The sequence below is a fragment of the Nanorana parkeri genome, unplaced genomic scaffold (assembly GCF_000935625.1).
Source record: "Nanorana parkeri isolate BGI_ZX_2015 unplaced genomic scaffold, ASM93562v1 scaffold21, whole genome shotgun sequence".
Lineage (NCBI taxonomy): Eukaryota > Metazoa > Chordata > Amphibia > Anura > Dicroglossidae > Nanorana > Nanorana parkeri.
The window spans coordinates 3,317,607-3,338,821 of NW_017306289.1; the positions used below are offsets into that span (position 1 = coordinate 3,317,607).

General features: G+C 41.9%; 1 protein-coding gene across 1 annotated transcript in view; it reads right to left on the minus strand.

Moving 5' to 3' along the window:
- Nucleotides 1-14,590, minus strand: part of RASA3 (RAS p21 protein activator 3) — a 187,907-nt gene extending 173,317 nt beyond the window's left edge. The window contains exon 1 of the mRNA XM_018563032.1: nt 14,449-14,590. Coding sequence (XP_018418534.1) covers nt 14,449-14,503 — 55 coding nt within the window. The 5' untranslated portion in view covers nt 14,504-14,590. The remainder of the gene's footprint in view (nt 1-14,448) is intronic.
- Between the last annotated feature and the right edge of the window lie 6,625 nt (nt 14,591-21,215).

Sequence of the window (21,215 nt, forward strand, 5' to 3'; positions counted from 1 at the left end):
CCACCCTCCCCCCCCCCCCCCCGGTGCCCGGACTTACCCAGCCAGAGGACCGCAGCCAGGGAGTTTCGATGTGAGCACTGCAGGGGGCGGGGCTTGTGACACACACACGCCTCCTGTGACTCCCCTCCCGCTGCATGTTACTATGGACGCGGCCGGGAGGTGAGTCACAGGACCCTCCCCCTCACTGAGAAGCCCGTCGGCAGTGTGGGGCCCCGGTGTTCAAACACCGGGACCGTGCACTGCCAAAAAAATCAGGACCGGACCCCACTGAGGCTGTGGGGGAGCCCAGGACTGGACCCCAATGGGCCCCCCCACAGCCACAGGCCCCGGTGCCCCGGCGGTAGTTTCTGCCACAGAGTGGGACAATCAGTTCCTCTGCAAATAACATGTTTTGAGAAGTCAACCATATATTTCTGCCTGTGTTGCTATTGGCGGTTTTCCTTCACTTCCAGTCTGGGACTTTATTAGAGCGGCCCTTATCAACCAGGGTGCCATGGCACCCTGGAGTGCCTCATGACTTACTCAGGGGTGCAACAAAATTTTCTTATAGCATCATGCCTTTCTTTGGTGCTGGCACGTTTCTGATGGTCGAGGAAACTCTGATATGAAAGGCAGACTCTAATGTAATGGGGGGGCTCCTGATGTCATGGGCTCTTGATACGAAAGAGGGCTTGTGATGTAAATGGGGGCTTCTGATGTTAAAGGAGGGGACTCTAATGTGAAAGGGGGCTTCTACTATAAGGAGGACTCTGATGTAAAAGGGGGGGGTCATGCTGTGAAGTAGGCTCCTCATGTAAAGGTGGTCTTCTGATGTAAAGGGGGGGTTTCATGTGAAAAGTAGGAATTCTGATGTGAAGGAGAATCCCATTTTCAATATTTTTGAGTGTGCCAGACCCCCATCAGGGATAAAGGTCTGGTTTGGATTTTGGAGGGGTTGCACTTTTGGAAAATGGTTGGGGTTGCACTTTGGTGTTTCCTTTACATTCTGAGTCATTGATCCAAAACAAATAGGCAGGTGTTGTGACTTCCTGGTGACATACTTGTTCTGTCAGTAATTTAGCATGTATTGAGGCCTGGGGCAGTCAGGTAACTAGCATTTTCAAAAGGCAATCAGCATTGGCAGCCTACATATGTTTTTCAGTGCAGATATCCATCAAAATAAATTGGAGATGTTGAAACATTTCGTATAATGTTGGTACCTTAATCATACTGCATTCCGTGCAATGCCTAGGGATGGACGGGTTTAAACTTTTTTTTATTATAACATTCAGTTTTTTGTTAAATATTAAGAACTGCATCACTTTAACAAATAAAAGTAGTTGCCTTTACTAAAAACATCTAAAACCACAGCAGAGTAGGAAAAGGTTAGAACTCCAGACAGCTTTTTCTTGTAGTCTGTGTCACAGTTGTGGATTTTCCCTCGTTTCCTGTGTACTGAAACCCTTGTCACTGGGGCAGTGAGGGGAAATCTTGTGAAAAGAGTCCCACTCAATCCAAAACCAAAACAAAGAACTTTTTGGCTGGAAATACACTGTGAGTCAGCATGACAATCAGACTACCAAAGGTTAGCATTAGCAGCCTCCATACTTCTAGTAGTACAGCTTTCTTTATACAAATCATGTAAATATTTTGATTTGAAGGAGAATTTTCTAGCATAGCCATTCTGAATATATTGGGAGGAATTTATCAAAACAGGAGCAAACATAATCTGGAGCAGTTACCCATGGCAACAAATCAGCTTCTCTCTTTAGGTTGTTCAGTTAAGCCTTGAAAATGAAAGAGGGAAGCTGACTGGTTGCAATGGACAACTACGCCAGTTTTGAAAAATGTACCTCATTAGCTGCAATGTTCAGGCACAGAGCTGGCTCTAGAGCTCAGAATTATTTATCTCTATATTTCAGAGGTTTATCTTTCTATTACAGATTTTAAAAGTGCAGCAAAAACAGAGGGGCCTATTTATACATGCTATACACTGCAAAGTTACTCAGAGAGACGGCCTGCATTTGACAGCCCATTTATGAGCTGCAGGATATGATGTGTAGCCTGTGGTGTGTCATGCAGTTCTCTCTGCTTAACATAGAAGGGAGAACTCTGTGATTGGAGGAGAGGTTGGCCACCTGACTTTGACAGGTCACATGACCGGGCTCCTCTCCTGTTTTTCCCCCAAATAATTTTGATTGCTCTCCCCTGTGGTGTTTCTGGGGGAATGGGGGGGGGGGAGTCTATGCCTGGTACAGTGGAGTGGCACGAGTGTGCCGGATGTTGGAACACTCTGCGTTCCAACACCCAAAGTAGCCAGGACTGTCAGGCAGTGTGATCTTCGCCCCAGAAGAGTAGCAGTATAGCCCCAGCCAATGAGTAGAGGAAGCAGAGCAGCAGCATGTAAGTATTATTACAATCTAGGCCTGCAAATGACCAGCAATGTGGGTAGTGGGGGTTCTTATTGCAACCTCAGTCTGCCACAGACCACTGATGCTGCTATGTTGGGGGGCTATTGGACATGCCTTCAGGTGTTTGGCAAGCAGCACATCACATTTTTCTTCTTGGTCCTTTTAAGGTGTCCCTCCTCCCTTTCTTCTCCTACCCCAGCATGCATGTAATTTAATCTCATGATTATTACTAAAAATATTTTAGATGTATGGGGTGGGGACGGACGTTAAAAAATGATCCACCCTGGGTGCCAGATATGCTAGGTGCAACACTGGCTCTCCGATTGCTTTGGAATCCCAAAGCAAGCAGTGTGCAATGTACAATTGTAAAACACACTGCTGTATGTTATGTTTAATATGCAGTCTTTTTTCTGCTGTATGGCTTCTGCCTTAAAAATGGACCCCTGTGTTTTGACTTCTGGCTAATCAGCAATGGCAGAATGAAATCTTAAATTACCCAAAAATTGATTTTTCCTTGCTTCAGCTTTCTCGGTAATATTGTGATGTTTTTTTCTTCGAGACTTCTTTTTGTTCACATATGTTTTTATTTATTTTTTTATTTAATCCCAATAATCCAAGCACATTTTTCTTCATTAAATGCACTGTTTATGTGAACATATACAAGATTTTCATGGAGAATCTTAACACCTTGGCGAAGGTCACTTAATGATAGCAGAGCTCTTAACCAAAGGCAATTGGCCTAATAGCATCACCACTCCTCTGGCACTATATAAAGCACACAGTCTTATCTCCACTTGAAATGAATATTGATTTCTTCAAGCTTAAATTGGCAAAAGCATTCATCAAAGCGCTAAACAGGGGAAAACTAATGAATCAATTAGAATGGGCACGTTTACCAGACAGTTACATCAGCGTTGCACTTCCTTTGATTTTTAAAATGGTGTATCACAATGCACCCTCAGCATTATTTCTATTGAATGTCTTTACTATAAAAAGTCAGACAGGTGACCTTGCGCAAGAAACATACTTACTGTGCCTGCTCTCTTAAACCATCAAGGGGAAGCCACAGTGCCAAGCTTGTAAAACTCGGTTCAATTGGTCAATAACCCAAGCTTTTAAAATCTTGCATAGTATTTTCAGCATAGTCATAAACATTTAAGTCCATTATTTTAATGAAAAAATAAAGAACAGCTCTAAGCAACAAAATCAATCAGAGAGAGGTTAATGCTATTTTAGGAACAAGGTGACCAGCCACAAAGTCTACTTAATTTACGTCTAATCCAAGTCTTTTATCATCTCTTGCAGCTGAAAATGTCAGATTTGTATTTTGTTTGTTGGTGGTTACACAGCCTTGTGTCACTAGACTCATGGCGCTGTGCAACAGTGTGTGCTAAACGCATGGGTACCGTGCCTTTAGCACAATGCTATGGTGTGAACCAGCCCTATGTGGAAATGAAGGTACAAGTTTGCAGATAGCTTCTACAATTCTCCTGACTGATACACTCAGACTGTACTGTCCTGCTAGTTTGAGAAGTTTAGTAACAAGGAACTCCTTTCTGTTTCCTATCTTCATTTAGTACTTCCGACAAAAAGAAAACAGATGATTCAAGGAAGGACCCCAAGGGAAGCTTCCTGAAAAAAATGTTTTAAAAAGGAAGTCCAGTGTTGTTTGTTGTACCTAAACTGCTCTGCTGTAGATATGTATGCTGGCTGTAGAAGGATTCATTTGGTTTGAGAGTAGTTTGGGAGTCATAGTACTAGATTACAAGCAAAACTGCATAACTGACAAGTTTTCTATAGTCATCTTCCAGGCTGTTTGAATCTATTTCTATTAGAAGTAGAAGGGTTTTAACACATGAGCAAAGTGCAGCTTATCATACACATAGTAGCAAGATAGAGTCCCTGTCCAGAGTAAAAAATTATGAGTAAATATTTAGCCATCACTAAGTGGCGGATGGGAAGTGGGCTCTCCTGTTCCACCCTTGACGCTGTACCACCAACGTAAGATCAGCTCATCAGATCAACCTTGAGATTGGATCATGTCATTACTGATCTAGTTGTGAACGAGAATACTGTCTCCTTTGAGACTTGGACCGTATTAGACTGTGTGGGTACTTGCTGATAAAATTCTCCAGTAACTCCTAGCAGGATTAAATAAACACTCTCACAATACTGGGAGAGTTGAGGGGAGCTCCATGCCATTGGAACGATTTTTAGCAGAAGTCTTATTCTATGTGGCTCCATGATCTTTTAAACATTACATGAGAATTATTTTGCTGTGTTCCTGAGGAAGTAGAATTATCAGTGAAACGTGTTGAGATTAACCCATGTAAAATATGTTGAAAATTAGGGATGCACCAAAATTTCACCCACCGAAACATTTTGCTCAAAAACAGTACTATGGGCAACATGCCAATTGTACCAAAATGGCCAAAAATTCAGTGCATTTCTAGCTTCTCTCCTCCCTGCAGGGTGCCGGTCTGTGTACCCTCTGATGCCCACTGCTCCTCCCCAACTGTGTCGGCAGGGGCAGCTCGGATCGGAGGGGACACAGAACGGTGCCCAGCGGAAAGGAGAGAAGCTTTCAGGAAGCCAAGTGGGATGGTGCGGGGAGGAGACAGCTCTCAGGATGTCGAGCAGGGCAATGCGGGGAGGAGACAGCCCTCAGGATGCCGAGCAGGGTGGTGCAGGGAGGAGAGAGCTGTCAGCTGTCACAGGAGGACGAGCTCTCCTCCCGCACCATCCCGCTTGGCCTCCTGTGACAGGTGGAGCAGTCAGGATGGAGAGCGTGTCCCCAGTTATAAATGAACAGGAAGTGCTCTACATCACTTCCTATTCATTCATGATTGTGGACATAGTAACTGATACCCATCTCCACAGTTTATGAATAGACAGGAGCACTCAGTATAGAGGCTTCCTGTTCATTCATAACTAGGGCTTTAGAAAAAGAGATTTAGGACTCTGTGTCCGCAATCTCTTTTGCTATTTTAAAAGAGAAATATCAGGGGTCTGTTTAGACCCCTGATATTTCCTTAGAGCCCCCTATAGTAAAGTAAAATAAATAAAAATAAAATAATTAAAACATTTTAAAAAGGTTGTAAAAAATAATAATTTTTGGCTTGGGCCTGACAAATGTATTTTATTTTGTTTTCGGTTTTGGTCTAATAATTTCATTTCAGTGCATCCCTATTAAAAAATCATGGTCTGTGACACTTACTAAGATCTATGTATTGTTAAAAGGTGATATAGATGGGACAATGAGGCAGTTCGTGATTTAAAAGGGGCTAATTTTAATGGCATATTGCACATGTATACATATTCTCTTGATTTTAATTGTATATGTACAAATAGAGAATGACATCCGCGGTGTTAAAGGAGAACTATGGGGTCAGGGCTTTTCCCCATAGTTCTCCTAAGGGTAACGGGAGGACACAAACTAGCGTCCTCCCGTCACCCAAAGCTCAGTATACCGTGAGTTACAGCAATTTATTTTTATATTTCTTTATCCTTTTGGTATAAAGGTTTTACACAAATGATTAAAAGCTGACCATTGTTAGCACCCTTGCCAGTGTAAAGCTGGCCATACACCTATAGATTATCTGCAGATTTGCTATGGTGAGATAGAAAAAGTGCAGCAATGCCTGCATCCAGTCAGATTGTTCAGGTATTTTGAGAGCCAGCGGGGCCGATTAGCAAGATACTGAAGCTTGGCCCAGTGGGAGATTCCTCCATCCACACAGTTTAGCGTAGATGGAGGAATCTGTTGCACGTTTTCCATCTGATCATAGAAAATCTGCAGATAATCTATAGGTGTATGGCCAGGTTTAAGGTGGCCATACACCTTACAACTAGGGATGCACCGATACCGATACTAGTATCGGTATCGGTGTTGATGTTGAGTATTTGGGCAAGTACTCGTACTCGCCCAAATGCTCCGATGCCCAGCCCCGATACTTCTGGTATCAGAAAGACGGGCAGCGAGTCATTACACCCTGCCTGGCTTCCTGATTGGCCGGGAAGCTAGCTCCATGCTCCCTCGTGCCAATCAGGAAGCCGGGCAGCATGTAATGACTGTAATTGGCCAGAAAGCTTGCTCCATGCTTTCTCGCCACCTAGTGACGAGACGCATTGGGGACAGCTTCCCTGCTAATCGGGTAGCGAATCTTTAAACACCGCCCGGCTTCCCGGCTAATGAGGAAGCCAGGTGGCGAGTAATTTTTAGGCTGCATTGGCTACCTGGCTCCTGGGGTATCTCTAGCCCTGATAAAATCATGCAAGCAGGTCACAAAAATGTAGTTAGCTCTAATTGCTAAAAAAAAATGTGACAGTTCAAGTGGTTACTATGGGTTGCAGGAGAACTGAACAGTTCTCAAAACCAAGATAGTAAACTAACGTTACTAATGACTTATTGCCAGTGCCTCACAGCCTTTTCATTTGCTCTGAGTAAGAGTGTTTTTTAAGTTCACACAATTGGCTTTTCAATGTCACTTCAGTCTCCCATGCAGTAAAATGCAGCTACAGATAGCAGTAGGGTGTAGGTAGTGTTTTTTTTGTTTTACTGAATACCTGCAAAAGTCAGGCAGCCAATAAATATGTTAAAGTTTAACCATAAACTGAATGTCATGCCAAACTTCACAGCACGTAATCAAAGCAGGCAAACGTCAAGTGGGTTTTTGTAGAACAGAATTACCACCACTTCCTTGCAAGCACTCCACCCTTTCTAGTGTAAAGGAAAAAATAACAGAATAAAACCACTGAAAAGTGGGTGGACCTTACCACAGAGTAAACAAAACAAGTGTGTTATGTGGTATGCATAAGCGATTAAAAAAAAAGAACAAAGAGGGAAAAAAATATTTCCTCATCAGTGTATCAAGGTAATATTCACTGTGATAATTGATACATATTCTTTCACATATATATGGCACATATCCCAAACTTCTGGGACAGGTGGTTATGTTGGGTTTATTCAACTGCTTAACAAATGTGCCAATAGCATTCTCTTGACGTTTGATAAGGTTTATTACTAAAAATAAAAAAACAACTACATATTTGCTGTCGGTCTAAACAAGTCCCAAATCCAGTTATATGTGATGCACAAGCCTCATAAAATAAACAAAACACTTCCTTTGTCTTCCCTGACTGAGTCAAATTGTTTATTTATGTGTCTCACATGCTTCCCTCCCAGACACTGCAGCTCGTAGTGGGAGGGTTTCAGAAACAGAGGCAGTGCTGTCAATCTAGAAAGCAATGGGTAGGACTAGATGTGGTAAGGTGATGATTGACAAGCTACAGGCTTGTAAATAAGCTGTGACTATGACTATGATGATAGCAACACCCCCTGTAACATCTTCTCATTCCACTGTAGTGCAGGTAGGCACAACCTACATTCCAGTGGCAACTCTGCTCTGAATTCAGGAGCAGTGCAGCATTGTTGCCACATTATCACAGAAAGGCATATAAGGGAACTGCAATAACAGGCTCAAGACTTTGTGGGAATAAGAGAAAACTTTAAGTGCAGATGTACTTATAATTAAGTGTTACGTCACATGTTTTTGTTAAATGGGAGACCATAATTCTACTTTAGTTCCACAAACACCCCTAATCTGATGAATTTGAAATCATTGGAAAAGCACATTCAACAGTTCCAGCTAAAACAGAGTTCTCCATTTTGTTTGAAGTGGGACAGGCTTTAATAACTTACACTGGCCATAGCTGGAACTGGTTAAGCTCGTTTTTTTATCTGTGCTTCTTGTGTCATTAGCTTGATGATTATATGGAAAGCTAACTAAAAGGAAACTTACATAAAAGTCGCTATTGCCGACCATGCCTTCTGAAAATGCTGGTTGCCTAACCATCATGTTGATCCAGTGACTACCAAAATTTCATTCTGTCCCTGAAGTTTTTAGATCACTTGGCCAGATGTCACTTTAACTTCATTTACTACATACAGTACTTGTTCCAAGACCTCAGAAAGCATTTTCAAATGGAATTTACCATAATCAACTTACATATATCTTTCAGCACTGGTTTAAATTGTACCTGTGGTCAGTGCAGTTATAGTAGGCTGCATCCTAAAGCACCTCTAGATAAGGTTGGCATCCATCAGAATCCTTGCCCAGCCCTAAAAGAGGCACATAGGTTGAACTTGATGGATTTGTTTCTTTTTTCAACCTGACTATGTAACTATGTAACATATAAAGATTCAGGGCCGCTTGCTGGGAAATGTTTGAGCAGTGCCTCTGACTGTTTGTGGGTCATTGAGCCATCTTAGCTAACCTTACTGGAATCAAGACCTTAAATGGAAGCTTCACAAAAGGAAAGGATTTCGACTGGTGTGCTAATACACAATTTTAAAACAACTGAAATCACAATTTCTGTGATAGACACAGCCCGAAATCAGGGTATAAACATTTCATAATAACACGCAGCATTTTTAAATATTTTTAAAGATATTTGCTTTATAATTATTATGCTAATCCCTAAAAAAAAGTGTTGTAGAAGTCTACAGCTATATAGGTGCTGCCCTCAGAAGAAGACCCTCTTCCAAGGTTATCCTCCTTAGATTTAGTACCCTGCTTCATCTGACCTTACTTGTATGAGATAATATTTGGAGATGTAAGTTCCCGAGTGAGATCAAAATGTTTTACAGTATATGAGATTTTACGATGGCTAGGTGAAGCAATTTCCTTTCTACCACTGACTTCCTCATCTCAAACCGTGAAGGTTATGTGTATACATCACATGGTGGCAACCGTTTTCATGCAGAACATGCATGGTCAGAAGGAACCCTGAGTTCATTGATGAAGAATTATCTGGCAACTTTAGAATTGCATGTCTTTGTAACATGAAAATTAGCTGGTGCCTATTTTTCATTACCATGTATGACAGGTGCTAAATCTACTTTATGTGCTGTGAAAATTAACTGCTAACCGTAACTTTAAAGGCAGAGTGGGTGGAGGGAGGGGTTGCAATGAGACAATGTTTCATGTTATACCCTGAATATGGGTGTAACATGAAACATGGTCCAAAAGGTAAACTCAGCCTTTAGGCTGGGTTCACACCTAGGCGTATCGAATATGCGCGTTTGCGCGTTTGTCAATTCGCGGTAAAAAACACGCGGCAAACGTGCATTTCCGAGGGCTACCTGGCTGTATCCCAATGGATACGCGCGGCAATTACGCCCCAAAGAAGCTCCTGTACTTTTTTGGGCGTAGGGCGTTTTGCAGTGCGTTCCTACGCGCTGTAAAACGCCCAGGTGGGAACCATGCCCATAGGCAATTATTGGTTTTCACATGTTGAGCGTTTTACAGAGCGTAGGAATGCGCTGTAAAACGCCCAGGTGTGAACCAGGCCTAAGTAATTTAATGGTAATTTAATGGTAGCCCCACCAGCAAACTTTTTCCATGGTAAGGGGGCATGCACATACATGGAACAACAAAGATGTATTTCAAAGGACGTTCTAGTTTATCTGTCTCTTATACTGCCCATTAGCTAAACCTACTTTTTAATTTTGATTTGCACATTTCTATTAACTGGTAGGAAATGCAAACCTAATGCCACAGAAAAGCAGATGTCTTAATGAGAACAACAGTAGGCATTACTCCCCTAGGGGAACGAGGCCACGTATGGTCACTCTCACTCCTAATATCCCAAAACAGCACACAGCTATGCAGTCTTCTCTGCAGTGAATACAATGAATCCAGACACTAGCAATTCTTCTTAGTTTCATATAAACAAACAGAAATAGCTCAAATCATTATTGACTCATTAAACATAAGTGGATGGTAAGTGCAAGTGAACAAAACAAACTGACAATGATTTCCTCCTTTTGACCATTACTGTTGGAGATGCACATTGTATTTTATTATGTATTTCAACCATAAAGCATCATTCACATGCAGATGACCAGCACGTTGTGTGGTAAAGGGAGAGGCATCATTTTAAACTCTGATCTCTAAAAGGCTACAGCAAAACGACTGACAATATATCCAACTGGAAAAATAATTTAGGTGTGCTACACCTGGTGAGAATATATAGTCTAATATGGGGGATTTTGATAAGACATACATGACAAATATCATTATTAGTTTACAGGATTTATATAGTGCCAACAGTTTGTGTAGTAATTTACAATATAAAGAAGACATTACAGATGCTATACAAAACAAGACAAGATGGTAAGGAGGACCCTGCCCGTGAGAGCTTACAATCTAAAAGATATAGATAACATATACACCAACCACCCCAAAGAAAACTCTGATGCGAGATGAAACAAATGACTGCCTATAGGGCACGCTGTCCAACGACCAGTGGAAAACCTTAATTCTGTGTCTTGGTGAAAGGAGGTTCTTTCGTGTCAGATTGTTTCCTAATAAACTTCTAAAAACCAACAAGATTCAACAGCTTCAAAGAATCCATATAAAGAGTGATCATGTCAGCAGCTTAAGTTATTTAGGGCTAAAAATACAAAGGTAATTTTAATCTCATGCGCAATTATCCACTTGTTGAAAATGACCTCATTTGCACCACACTTACTTCAACGTGCTGCAAGTAAGGTAATTACTGACAAGAGATTAATGCAGACCTGTCATAAACAGCATACAATGCAAACATGCAGAAACAGAAGGTACTCTTAGTAGAAGCCATGTGTCAACTTTTTTTTATGATTAGGGCATTCAGAAATATAGGGTAGATGGAGTTATATTTAAAACTTGACCCTTCAGTCATGGTCAGTCCTGCACCTCACCTAGAGAGCATTTCAACTGGTCAACAAAAGCCACCCATCACTTTAAAGGACCATCAAGTATGCTCAGGAGGTGTTAATGCCAGGCATGATTTCTACATGAAAAGTAAAGATCTCCATGAGAGTTTCACCACCTGTATTTCCAGATCTACTGACTGTTTTAATGGGAACTTCACATAAGATACATTTCTATAGACCAAGTTTCTGACGAGTTTACTTTACACCACCCAGTAGCATGAGATTAAATCAGCCCATCATGGTAGAAAAAAGCGGGCTGCTTCGGCTGACCTCCTACTAAGAATACTAATTGCCTGGGTGATTCACTGATCTGAAAAAAGAATAGATTTGCTTCATGCTTGTTTTTGGGTCAGTGTCTAAAGCATTGAAGCAAGGCACAGTCAGGAAACTAGCATTTTAGAAAGATGGCAACAGCAGCACCCTATTTCTCTTGTGACAGGTTCACTTTAAAACGGCCTGAATACCGTTAGTTTAGCTCTTTAAACCTAATGTGCCAGTATCTGGCCCTTGTTCAGAATTTAACACTCATGATGGTCAAATTATATTGGATTCACCACATTTGCTACTGGGTAGTGTGGAAGGAAAATCAGTCATATGATATATAATGTAAGCTGCCATTCTATGGAGATTTTATTGTGCCGCTGTAGTGGCTGTATTGGGGTTAAATTTGCTAAAAATCCTATCAGGCTAACTGGTCTAAAGGGCCACCTAGGTGTCTACTAATAAGCTTTTGACTATATTACTAGCTAAAAACCGAACTGCGAAGGTATTAAAAAAATCGGGATGTTGTGGTTTACCTAAGCATGACCCCACCTATAAGTGAAATAATTTCTCATCTGATCTGACACTTGATAGAAAACCACAACCAAACTGTTTGGTTTCTCTGCCTGCTTGTGAGAAAGCCTCTCAGTTGTGATGTAAAAAAAGAAAAAAAGAAATTATACTAAGCCACTGTCACATGGCTTTTTCAAACCAAATGCAGACCAGATCTGCATGAGTTTCTGCACGTGCAGTGCAGTGTGTTTTGCCTCGTTTTTGCCACATTTTTGACACGTTGCGGGCAGTTTTTTTAGTCTAAAATGGGCTTTTAGTGCATCCCAGGGCGTTTGCGTGCGTTTTTGAAAACGCAGCAGAAAAAAATAGGGCATGCTGCAGTTTTTCTACATGCTCTGGAACTGAACGCTGTGGTGTGAACTGGAGCCCAAAATACCATTGGAATACATTGGACGCAGTTTTGATCCGTTCTGTAACTGTTCTGCACCTGCTCTGCGCTTGGTGTGAATTAGCCCACAAATTTCCTTTTATGCTTTTTGCTAATCACAACTTTTGTAAAGTTAAAAGAAGGAAAAAAAAAAGTAGCCATCATTTTCATTAAAAGAAAAGCACTCAAAAGAAAGAAAAGAATTTCAAAGGAGCAGTGTGGTTCTTAAGCAAACTGGGGATAAAAAAATATTAATCCTTGCAGCGGGTCTATCCCTGCACTGCAAGGGTTAAGTGCTTGTTTATTTCTAGGTTAAAAAAAAAAGTTATACTTACTTGATCCTCGGAGCCGGCCAGCACCATAGGCCGGTCCCTGCAGCCTCTCTCCCCCTTCGCTGCAGTGGTTTAAGAATCCTCAAGTCATCACATGATGTGAGGACACCGAGGGACATATCATCGCTGCAGCGAAGAAGGAGACAGGCTGGAGGAAGCGCTGTCACAGCCAGCCGGATCCCAAGTTTTGGGTCAGTAAAACTTTTTTTTGTTAACCTGGACACAAACGAACACTTAACCCTTGCAGTGCAAGGAAAGACCAACTGCAAGGGTTAAGATTTGTTTCCTCCCAGAGTTCTGCTTTAAAGTGCACTTAAACCCAAGAACAAAAATGTAATATATCACAGCTTGTCAATCCTCAGATGTGGTGGCTGCATTAGTCTTCCTTCGTTTTCACCTATTGATCCTTCCATTAACAAACTTCCTGCTCCAGGGTGACATTTACTGTAATGCATCTTTCGAGCACAGGGCTACATAACACCCCCCTCCCTTCCTTTTCTTATTAGATAAAGGGGATGAGTAGTTCTGTAGTTCTTGAAGACAGCTAGGAATAATGTAACCGATAAGAGTGCAGCATGGGAAAAAGAACACAGGACATTTAGCTCAGGGGGACTCCTGGCAGGATCAACAGATATGTTTTGCACTTATAGAACAGATGTAACAAAACTGTTTCAATGGTGTGTTTTAAAGACCAAAAGGGAGCAAACAAGAGAAGTTCATCATCAGGATTTACATGCACTTAAAGCACTACATAGATGCTAGAAAGTTGTTTCACAAGTGCCAGTGGATTAGTCGTAGTGCCAAGCTGGGTGAATCAATGCACTGTCTTTGGCACATGTATGAATTTCAGATACACCGTGTACAAAGGATGTCTAGCTTGATGAGGACCATTGCATCTAACACCGCTCTCGTAGACTAGAAGTACAGGGTTTAGCTTCCGACCGCCACATTACAATACCGATCCAAAAATTGAAGCACAACCAAAATCTGTTCTTTTTTTCTTTTAAATGCATGCTCAACTCTCAAGATCTTTGAGAAGCAACAAGCCGCCTTGAGTTTGCATTCAAGTCACTGTGGGCCTTGCTTTACAAAGATTTTCCACTGGGAAAGAATGAAAGCTTTGTTGCGCTAAAAAAAAAGACGTTGCTGTCCAGGGAGAGGTTTTGCCAGAAGGCAAATCACATAGACATGGGCAAAAAAAAAAAATTCAGTTTCTCTCACACAAGGCAGCTCCCAAAGACAGATCACCCACACATCCTGAACAAAATGAATGTCAACTTGGAACTACAGAATCTACTGCTTGATAAGAAGAGCTATCTGCATGTTCCAAGTCATGCTGCTCTAGTCTGATAGGCAGATGCCCTGATCAGCTTCTAGTGACTCAGTGGCATCCAGGTCATGGGTGGACTTTGCCATGTCATCTACTACCTTCTACTGATAACAGCCAGCATCTGGTGGCATAACACAGATGAATTGCATTTGGAGAACAGATAAAAGCCGCATTGGTTATCATGGTCAGCACCCCTTGGCATCACAGCATGTACCCAGCATGGGGCCAAGATCAGAGATGCTGGAAGTGATCTGATCGATCTGCTGGTCCATGTGGCTCAGCAGCAATACAGCAATGACACTGACCACTCAGCATGGGATAACAGAAAACTTTGTGCGATGAGGATGTTCCAGACACCGGGCACTCGATGCCATCTATGAGATCGAAGGCTATGAATGCATTCCATTGAGAAGAGCCAGCCGGCTTTTACTCACCGATCTTGATCCTCACGCTCTGGAAGACCCGGATCCCCTCCTCCTCCACCGCCATGGTGAGCGCTACTGTAGCAGGGTATAGCTGTGCACGGCAAGGGTCTGCCCCAGTCACTGTACTGCTGTTCCGGCCAGAGCAGCTCTGAGCCCGAGCGTCATGTGAGCGAGCACATCCCCGGCATCCCTATAGACGTGCACGCTCCTCCCTGCCGGCCGCTGGGTGGTGCAGACTTCAACTGTGCGATGTGCTCAGCGCAGATTTCACTATAGAAGACCTCATGATGGAACTGTCAGCTTCTCAGCCTTCTCATAACGTAATACCAGAGCTAAATCCCAGCTTCAGACAAAAAAAAATACAAAAATGGAATAAAATGTTACATAGTTAGGTTGAAAAAAGACAGATGTCCATGAGTACAACCTATGATGGCATTGCAGATTTTTATGTCGCAAGGTATTTGAATCCCCCTAGACCTAATGATCATAATAGACCTAATAACCCTTCGGTGGGGGGCACTGCAAGGGTTGTTTGCGTCTGGAGTCGGACTTTAAACCTGGTCTTCATAGAACTGCTAGAACTAACCATTACAGAAAAAGATAAGGATTTTTTTATTGTCATCCCAAAACATAGTACAGTAAATTTCCAGTTATTTGGCACCCACTGGGATCGGTAGATGCCGGATAACTGTAGTTTCTGGTTGCTTGAGAGTTAATAGTAACTCTCAAACAACACCCGCAGTGTCCCATTCTCTCTCAGGTACACTCTGGTTAAATCGGTCTCAGGTCTGCTCATTGGGTGGGAGCAATAGCCAGCCTGCTATTGACTATTTCAAATTGCAATAGCCAATAGCAGGCTGGCTATTGCACCTGCCCACAGCCTGCTGTCAATGAGCAGAGGAGCAGACCTGAGAGAGAAAGTCAGCCTGCTATTGGCTATTGCAATTTGAAATCGCCAATAGCAGGCTGGCTATTGCTCCCCGTTGTTTAAATTCTGTCGATGAACGTGGAATCTAACCAACGGCCAGCTGCAAGATGTAATCAGAATTTCGTTAGCAACTAAATGAATTTAGTTGCTAATTAAACTTTTTAGTGTGCATATGCCTATCAAGCACCCGCCAAAAATTCGGGGAAATATTATGTCCTCAATTTTTTTTGCAGGTTGCTTGAGAGTGCCGGCTGCTTGAGTTTGGGGAGTTTACTGTACATGAAACTCTGTACACTGGCCCCAATAACAATAATAAGACACACGATAAAACAAAAATAACAAGCACACCTTACCCTCCAATTAATAACAGTATATAATAATAATAATAAAAATAAGAAGAAGAAGAAGAAAAATAATATTTACCCATAAAAACAACAAATATACAGTAAGAAAACTACAATGTATCAACAGATTACAATATATACAGCAAATGTCTTAAAACTCAATAATAAATAGTGACATTGCAAATCATCTAATACTATTAGAATTTATCAAATGCACCATTGCTTGGAAAAAACTATCCCTTGCCCTGTTCATATTCTTGTGTTGCAAGAACGTGTTACTGCATGACAGCACACACTATTTGTGATTCTGCTATGCAGTGCCATTCATTCTGATTGGCACCCCAACACACCTTGCTGATAAAGGTGTGCTGCACCACAGCGCACTGGACGGCAATCCACCAATTTGTGTTGCAATGTGATGCGCTGCTGAAAAAGGTGTTGGTCTGATTTCTGGGCCGTTGAGGTGCATTGCCAACCCATTGATTTGGAATGGGCTGCCTAATGCAGTGCACAATAATGCACAGCTTTAACTTGATGGCATTACTGCATCACATTCCAGCGGTTAGGTGTGAACTACTATTAAAGTGACATATCTGTAAAAAAATAAGTCAAGGCAACTGGACTTGCTATATTTTTCTTGAAGACGTTTCACTGGTCATCCATCTTCAAGAAAAATGCAGCAAGTCCAGTTGCCTTGACTTATTTTTTACAGATATACCATGACCTGGATGAATGAGAACCTTCACAGACATATTAAAGTGGCAGTAAAAGCAAATCCCCCAATGCTAGTGTAAGGACTTACCTTAAATTATGCCTCTTGATCCGATCATCTTCTTCTTACCCGTAGTTTTCAGGAGTCCCTCCAACACTATTGTCGGTCTCTGATCCAGCGCTGACTCCACTCTCTTCCTGGCACTCCCTGTCCCACGGAGTCTGTGCGGGTGCAAGCTGCCTCCGTTGACTTACCTTGTGTCTCGCCTCGTCTCCCGGCCGAAGATCTGAACTGTGCATGCGCCCCCCCCAATCTTTGGACGGGAGTGCGCGGCGGAGACACAGGTAAGTTTTACCCTTTTGTACCCTTTTTTTTTCCATGTTTTTGCATAGATCTACTGCTCGCTAGCAGTAGATGTATGGAAAAATATGTGAGGGTTAAATAATCCTTTAAGTCTTCAACCATTGCTTAGTCCCGGGGAGCTGTCAGTGACAGCCCATTCACTGTACTGGGGGCTTACTCTCAGCAGAGAACATCACTGCTATCCATAAGCATATCTGTGGCAACATGGCATAAAGCCCACCGCCCTGCTGCCCACTATACAGTATTTGTACGGCCAGTGTTAAGAAGTGTATACATATGTGTTGTTTGTTTGTAAAGCAGTGCTATGGCCACGGTTAGGCCATACAGCTGCTTTATAGCTAGGCTCCATGTCTGTATAATATATAATAATATATAATAATGTAACTTATGTAAGACTTTCTGTAAATTTGGTTTCCTCAAATAGGTTGCAAGCAGCCCACCTTCACAGCATTCTACATTAAAGGGTTAATAAAACCTTGCATGTTTTTGCATATATCTACTGCTAGCAAGCAGTAGATATATGCAAAATGATTAAAAAAAAAAAAAAACTTTTTCAAAGGGTTAATACTTACCTGTCTCTCGGCTGCATGCTCCCGTCCGAACATCTGAAAATTTCTCGGGCGGCTGCAAAGGATCTTGGGGCGGGCGCATGCGCAGTTCAGATGTTCAGCCGGGAGACAAGTATAGACACAAGGTAAGTATATGGAGCAGCGTGCACCCGCACAGACACTGTGAGACATGAGAAAAGAGGAGGACAGAGGAGTCAGTGCTGGATCGGAGACCCGCACCAGAGCTAGAGGGACAGCTAAAAACTACAGGAAAGAAGATGGGATTAAGAGGCATCATTTAAGGTACCTTGTTTCCCCGAAAATAAGACCGACCCCGAAAATAAGACCTAGTTGTGACCATTCTCAGGGCCGGTGGTGGCATAAGGGGGAACTTGAAGAGCTGCAGGAGAGAATCAGCGGTGCTAATGAAGCCAGCGCTAGAGGAAGCGAGGCGGCAGCACAGGGAGCAGAGCCGCATAAGCCGATGCCTCCTCTATAGCGCCGGCTCCTGTCACCGGCGGAGTGATACCAAATGCACTCCGCCTGTGAGGAATTGATAGTGAAATTGTGTTTCGCTCATTCTGGCCAGCAATTGGTTACCAAATTGCTCTTGGAAAGGTACGGCACCGCCGATTGCCCTGATCACCCTATTCTTAACTTTGCCATTTTGGCTGATTTAAATTTGGATTTGCGTTAACTTTGGATTGTTATACATTAAAAAAATAAGACCCGCCCCGAAAATAAGACCTTGTGCGTTTTTTTGCGTCAAAAAAAATATAAGACAGTGTCTTATTTTCGGGGAAACACGGTAAGTCCTTACTTTAGCACTGTGGGGGGGACTTTTGGCCTTAATGTCACTTTAACCCTTTTTTACAAAAATTAAGCTTAGGAAATCACCCAAGTATGTTTGTTGCTATGTGTGTCCATCTATCTGTCCATCAGTATCAGTTTGTTTCCATCTTTATTTTAATTGTGTCCATATATTTAATTGTTTGTCATTTTTAAGCATCATTATGAATACTCAGTTGCTGAACATCAAAGTAACACAAGCCCATTATTACAGTAAAATTCAAGTGGGGAATCCCAGGAATCCACAACAAATTGTGGGTGAATTGCACACATTACAAAAAAATTATGTTAAAGCTGCCCATACAGTTTAGACCTTAATATGTTAGAAGTTATTGTGGTCATCTGCTTCCTTTTGAGTGTTTCTTATATTTCTTTCTTCATTTGAAGTTTGGGTTTGACAGATCGGGTCCCTCTCTAATTTATGTATGAAAGCTACTGTTGTAACCTCATTCACACTTGTTGTAGGCCTCATTCACACTTGTTGTAGGCCTCATTCACACTTGAGCTGTGCGTCTTTTGTGTTTATTTTCACAGGCCTTTTTGCACGCATAGGCTTGTGCTTTTTTTTTTATTATTTAGTCAATGAAGCTAGTTCCTGGGCAAGAAAACTTGAGAAAAATGCATGTTTTGTGTGTTTTTCAGGGGCTCCCATTGAAGTCTATTCCAGTCAAAATGCTCATGTACTTTTTTTGAGCTACAAGTGTTTTGCTGCAAGTAACAAAATGCTCAGATATGAACAACGGCCGTTAGAAATATTCCTCCTGTCGAGCGATGTAGCTTTTAGGCATTGGAGCTACAAAATGCTCAGGTGTGAATGGGGTCTCATAAGTTACCAAAATGAATGTGTAAATTATATATTAAAAAAGTTACCCCCTTATCAACCCTTAGTGAACTTTTATTAGTTTTTATCAATTGTGCATAATCATTTTTCATTGTGATGATAAAGTTATAAGACTTTGGATCCTCAGCACTTCCTGGTAACAAGCAGCCTAGGTAGCATTCCTTTGCCCTCCAGGTGCATTTTGGTTGATCAATAAATGTGTGCCAATAAGTTGAATTATAAAGGTAGTGGAAGCAAAGCTTGTAGCTGTCTAAAGTTGAGTATATACTATTCGATTTTTTATAACAGATTCATCTATCCATGCTAAACAGCTATTGGGCTATTGTACGTAACAGTCGGCTCCTCTGGCTATCAAAATACCTGAACAGCCTCTTTGGCCAACATTTTTCAGCCCGGTTCCTTCAATTATTCTATCAAAGAATGTTGGGCGAGAGCTGGCAGATAGGGCTGCGCCCTAAGCAAATTTTACCCAGTTCATCAAGAATCGGACAAAATCCACTCTGTGTATACCCAGCTTTAGAGCAGTACTAGGTATTTTGTTTTAAAGCCTATTTTCATATGTTTATTTGTTTACAAAAAACACATGCCAACAATGTACACCTAGTGTACATGAAGCAGGCATATGCAGCTGCTGCAGAGAACACAGAAACTTACTTTTTTTTAGCTGCCCTCTTCATCTCCGCATGGCTACTTTTGAAATGGCAGCCTCTGTGCTCTACAAGCAGTCTGTGTACATTAACACTCTTTCTCTGAGTTCTCTCTCCCCATTCATTAGTATTCATAGTGGCAACTCCCCCTGGACAGTGTATTGTGACCTGGAAAGGCAGAGCTGGTGTGCAGTGATCTTGTTACAATGATTCACAGGAAGGAGGTCAGCTGCTTTACAATCCGGGTGAGTTTCCTGTGGTGAAAACTTTGAATTTGTAGGACTCAGGACTACTAAAAAGTCCTTAGAAAATTAAGAAAACCAACAATGTGAGTCATGAAAATGTGCACATGTATACATCATCACATCAATAAGTGTCTTATTTTCGGGGAAACACGGTAGAAGTGTGGATTCCAGCTGATACATGGTACATGGTGGACTCCTCACCTAAAGGGATGCTGGAATGCCTTCTTCCATTTCCATAGAGCTCAGCACAGAGTGGGAAGAAGGAGCAGAGGTATCCACCAACCTGGGACAAGGATCCTGCACAAGGTGGGATAGGCACACCTTGTTAATGGCTGATTCGTTGACTGTAACACAATAGGTGACATGGGGGTGTGATCACAGTTATTGGTTGGTTTTGCCAGAGTTGGTGTAGTTAAGCTTATCCTGAGAGTGCTTAGACCTCATTTACACTTGAGCATGAGCGTTTTTCAGATGATTTGTGTGTTTTTTTCATGTTTTTTTGTAAATGAAAAGCTAGTTATTGGTGGCAGATTTTGGTGATGGGTGTGGTTTAAGTTCTTGCAATAGTGATTGTTTTGAAGTGTGACCTTGTATTATATTAATTTTGCAAAACACAGTAAGGCCTCATTCACACTGCCGCGCATATACGTGCGTATTGTACCATATGCAACATATGCAAATAAATGGCTCTATACACACAGTCGCGTATGGAGCCGTTTATTTGCGTAGCGTATATATGCGCAAAAACAGTATGGAACCGAGATGCGTCCGGGCAACGTATTTCTGCGTATGTGCGTACAGTTCATTAAAATTTCCATTAGGAATGATGCATTCTGGGAATGCAAATAGTGCACGCATATACGCACATACATTCGTATATAAGCGCATAAACGCGTTGTGTTGTGTTGTGTGTGAATGAGGCCTAAAGTGATACATGAACATTAATAAAATAATTACCTTGTACTTAGGTGAACCTCGTCAGTAATAATGCCTGAGGTGATATGACAATAATGTTCAACAAACAGACAAGTTGCAGAATTTCCTTTCTTCATCATGCTTTCTAGAACAGCATCTTGGGGGGAATTTATTAAGCCTGGAGCAGACAGAATCTGGAGCAGCATGGCAACCAATCAGCTTCTAGCTTTTATTTGCAAAATTTAACTGAACAAACAAAGAGAGAAGCTGACTGATTTGTCTGCTCCAGTTTAGTTTTTAGATTCTGTCTGCTCCAGTTTAGTTTTTAGTTTTTTTGTAATGCAGCCCCAGGGATATAACTTATCTTCAGTGAGGAGTGTCCTA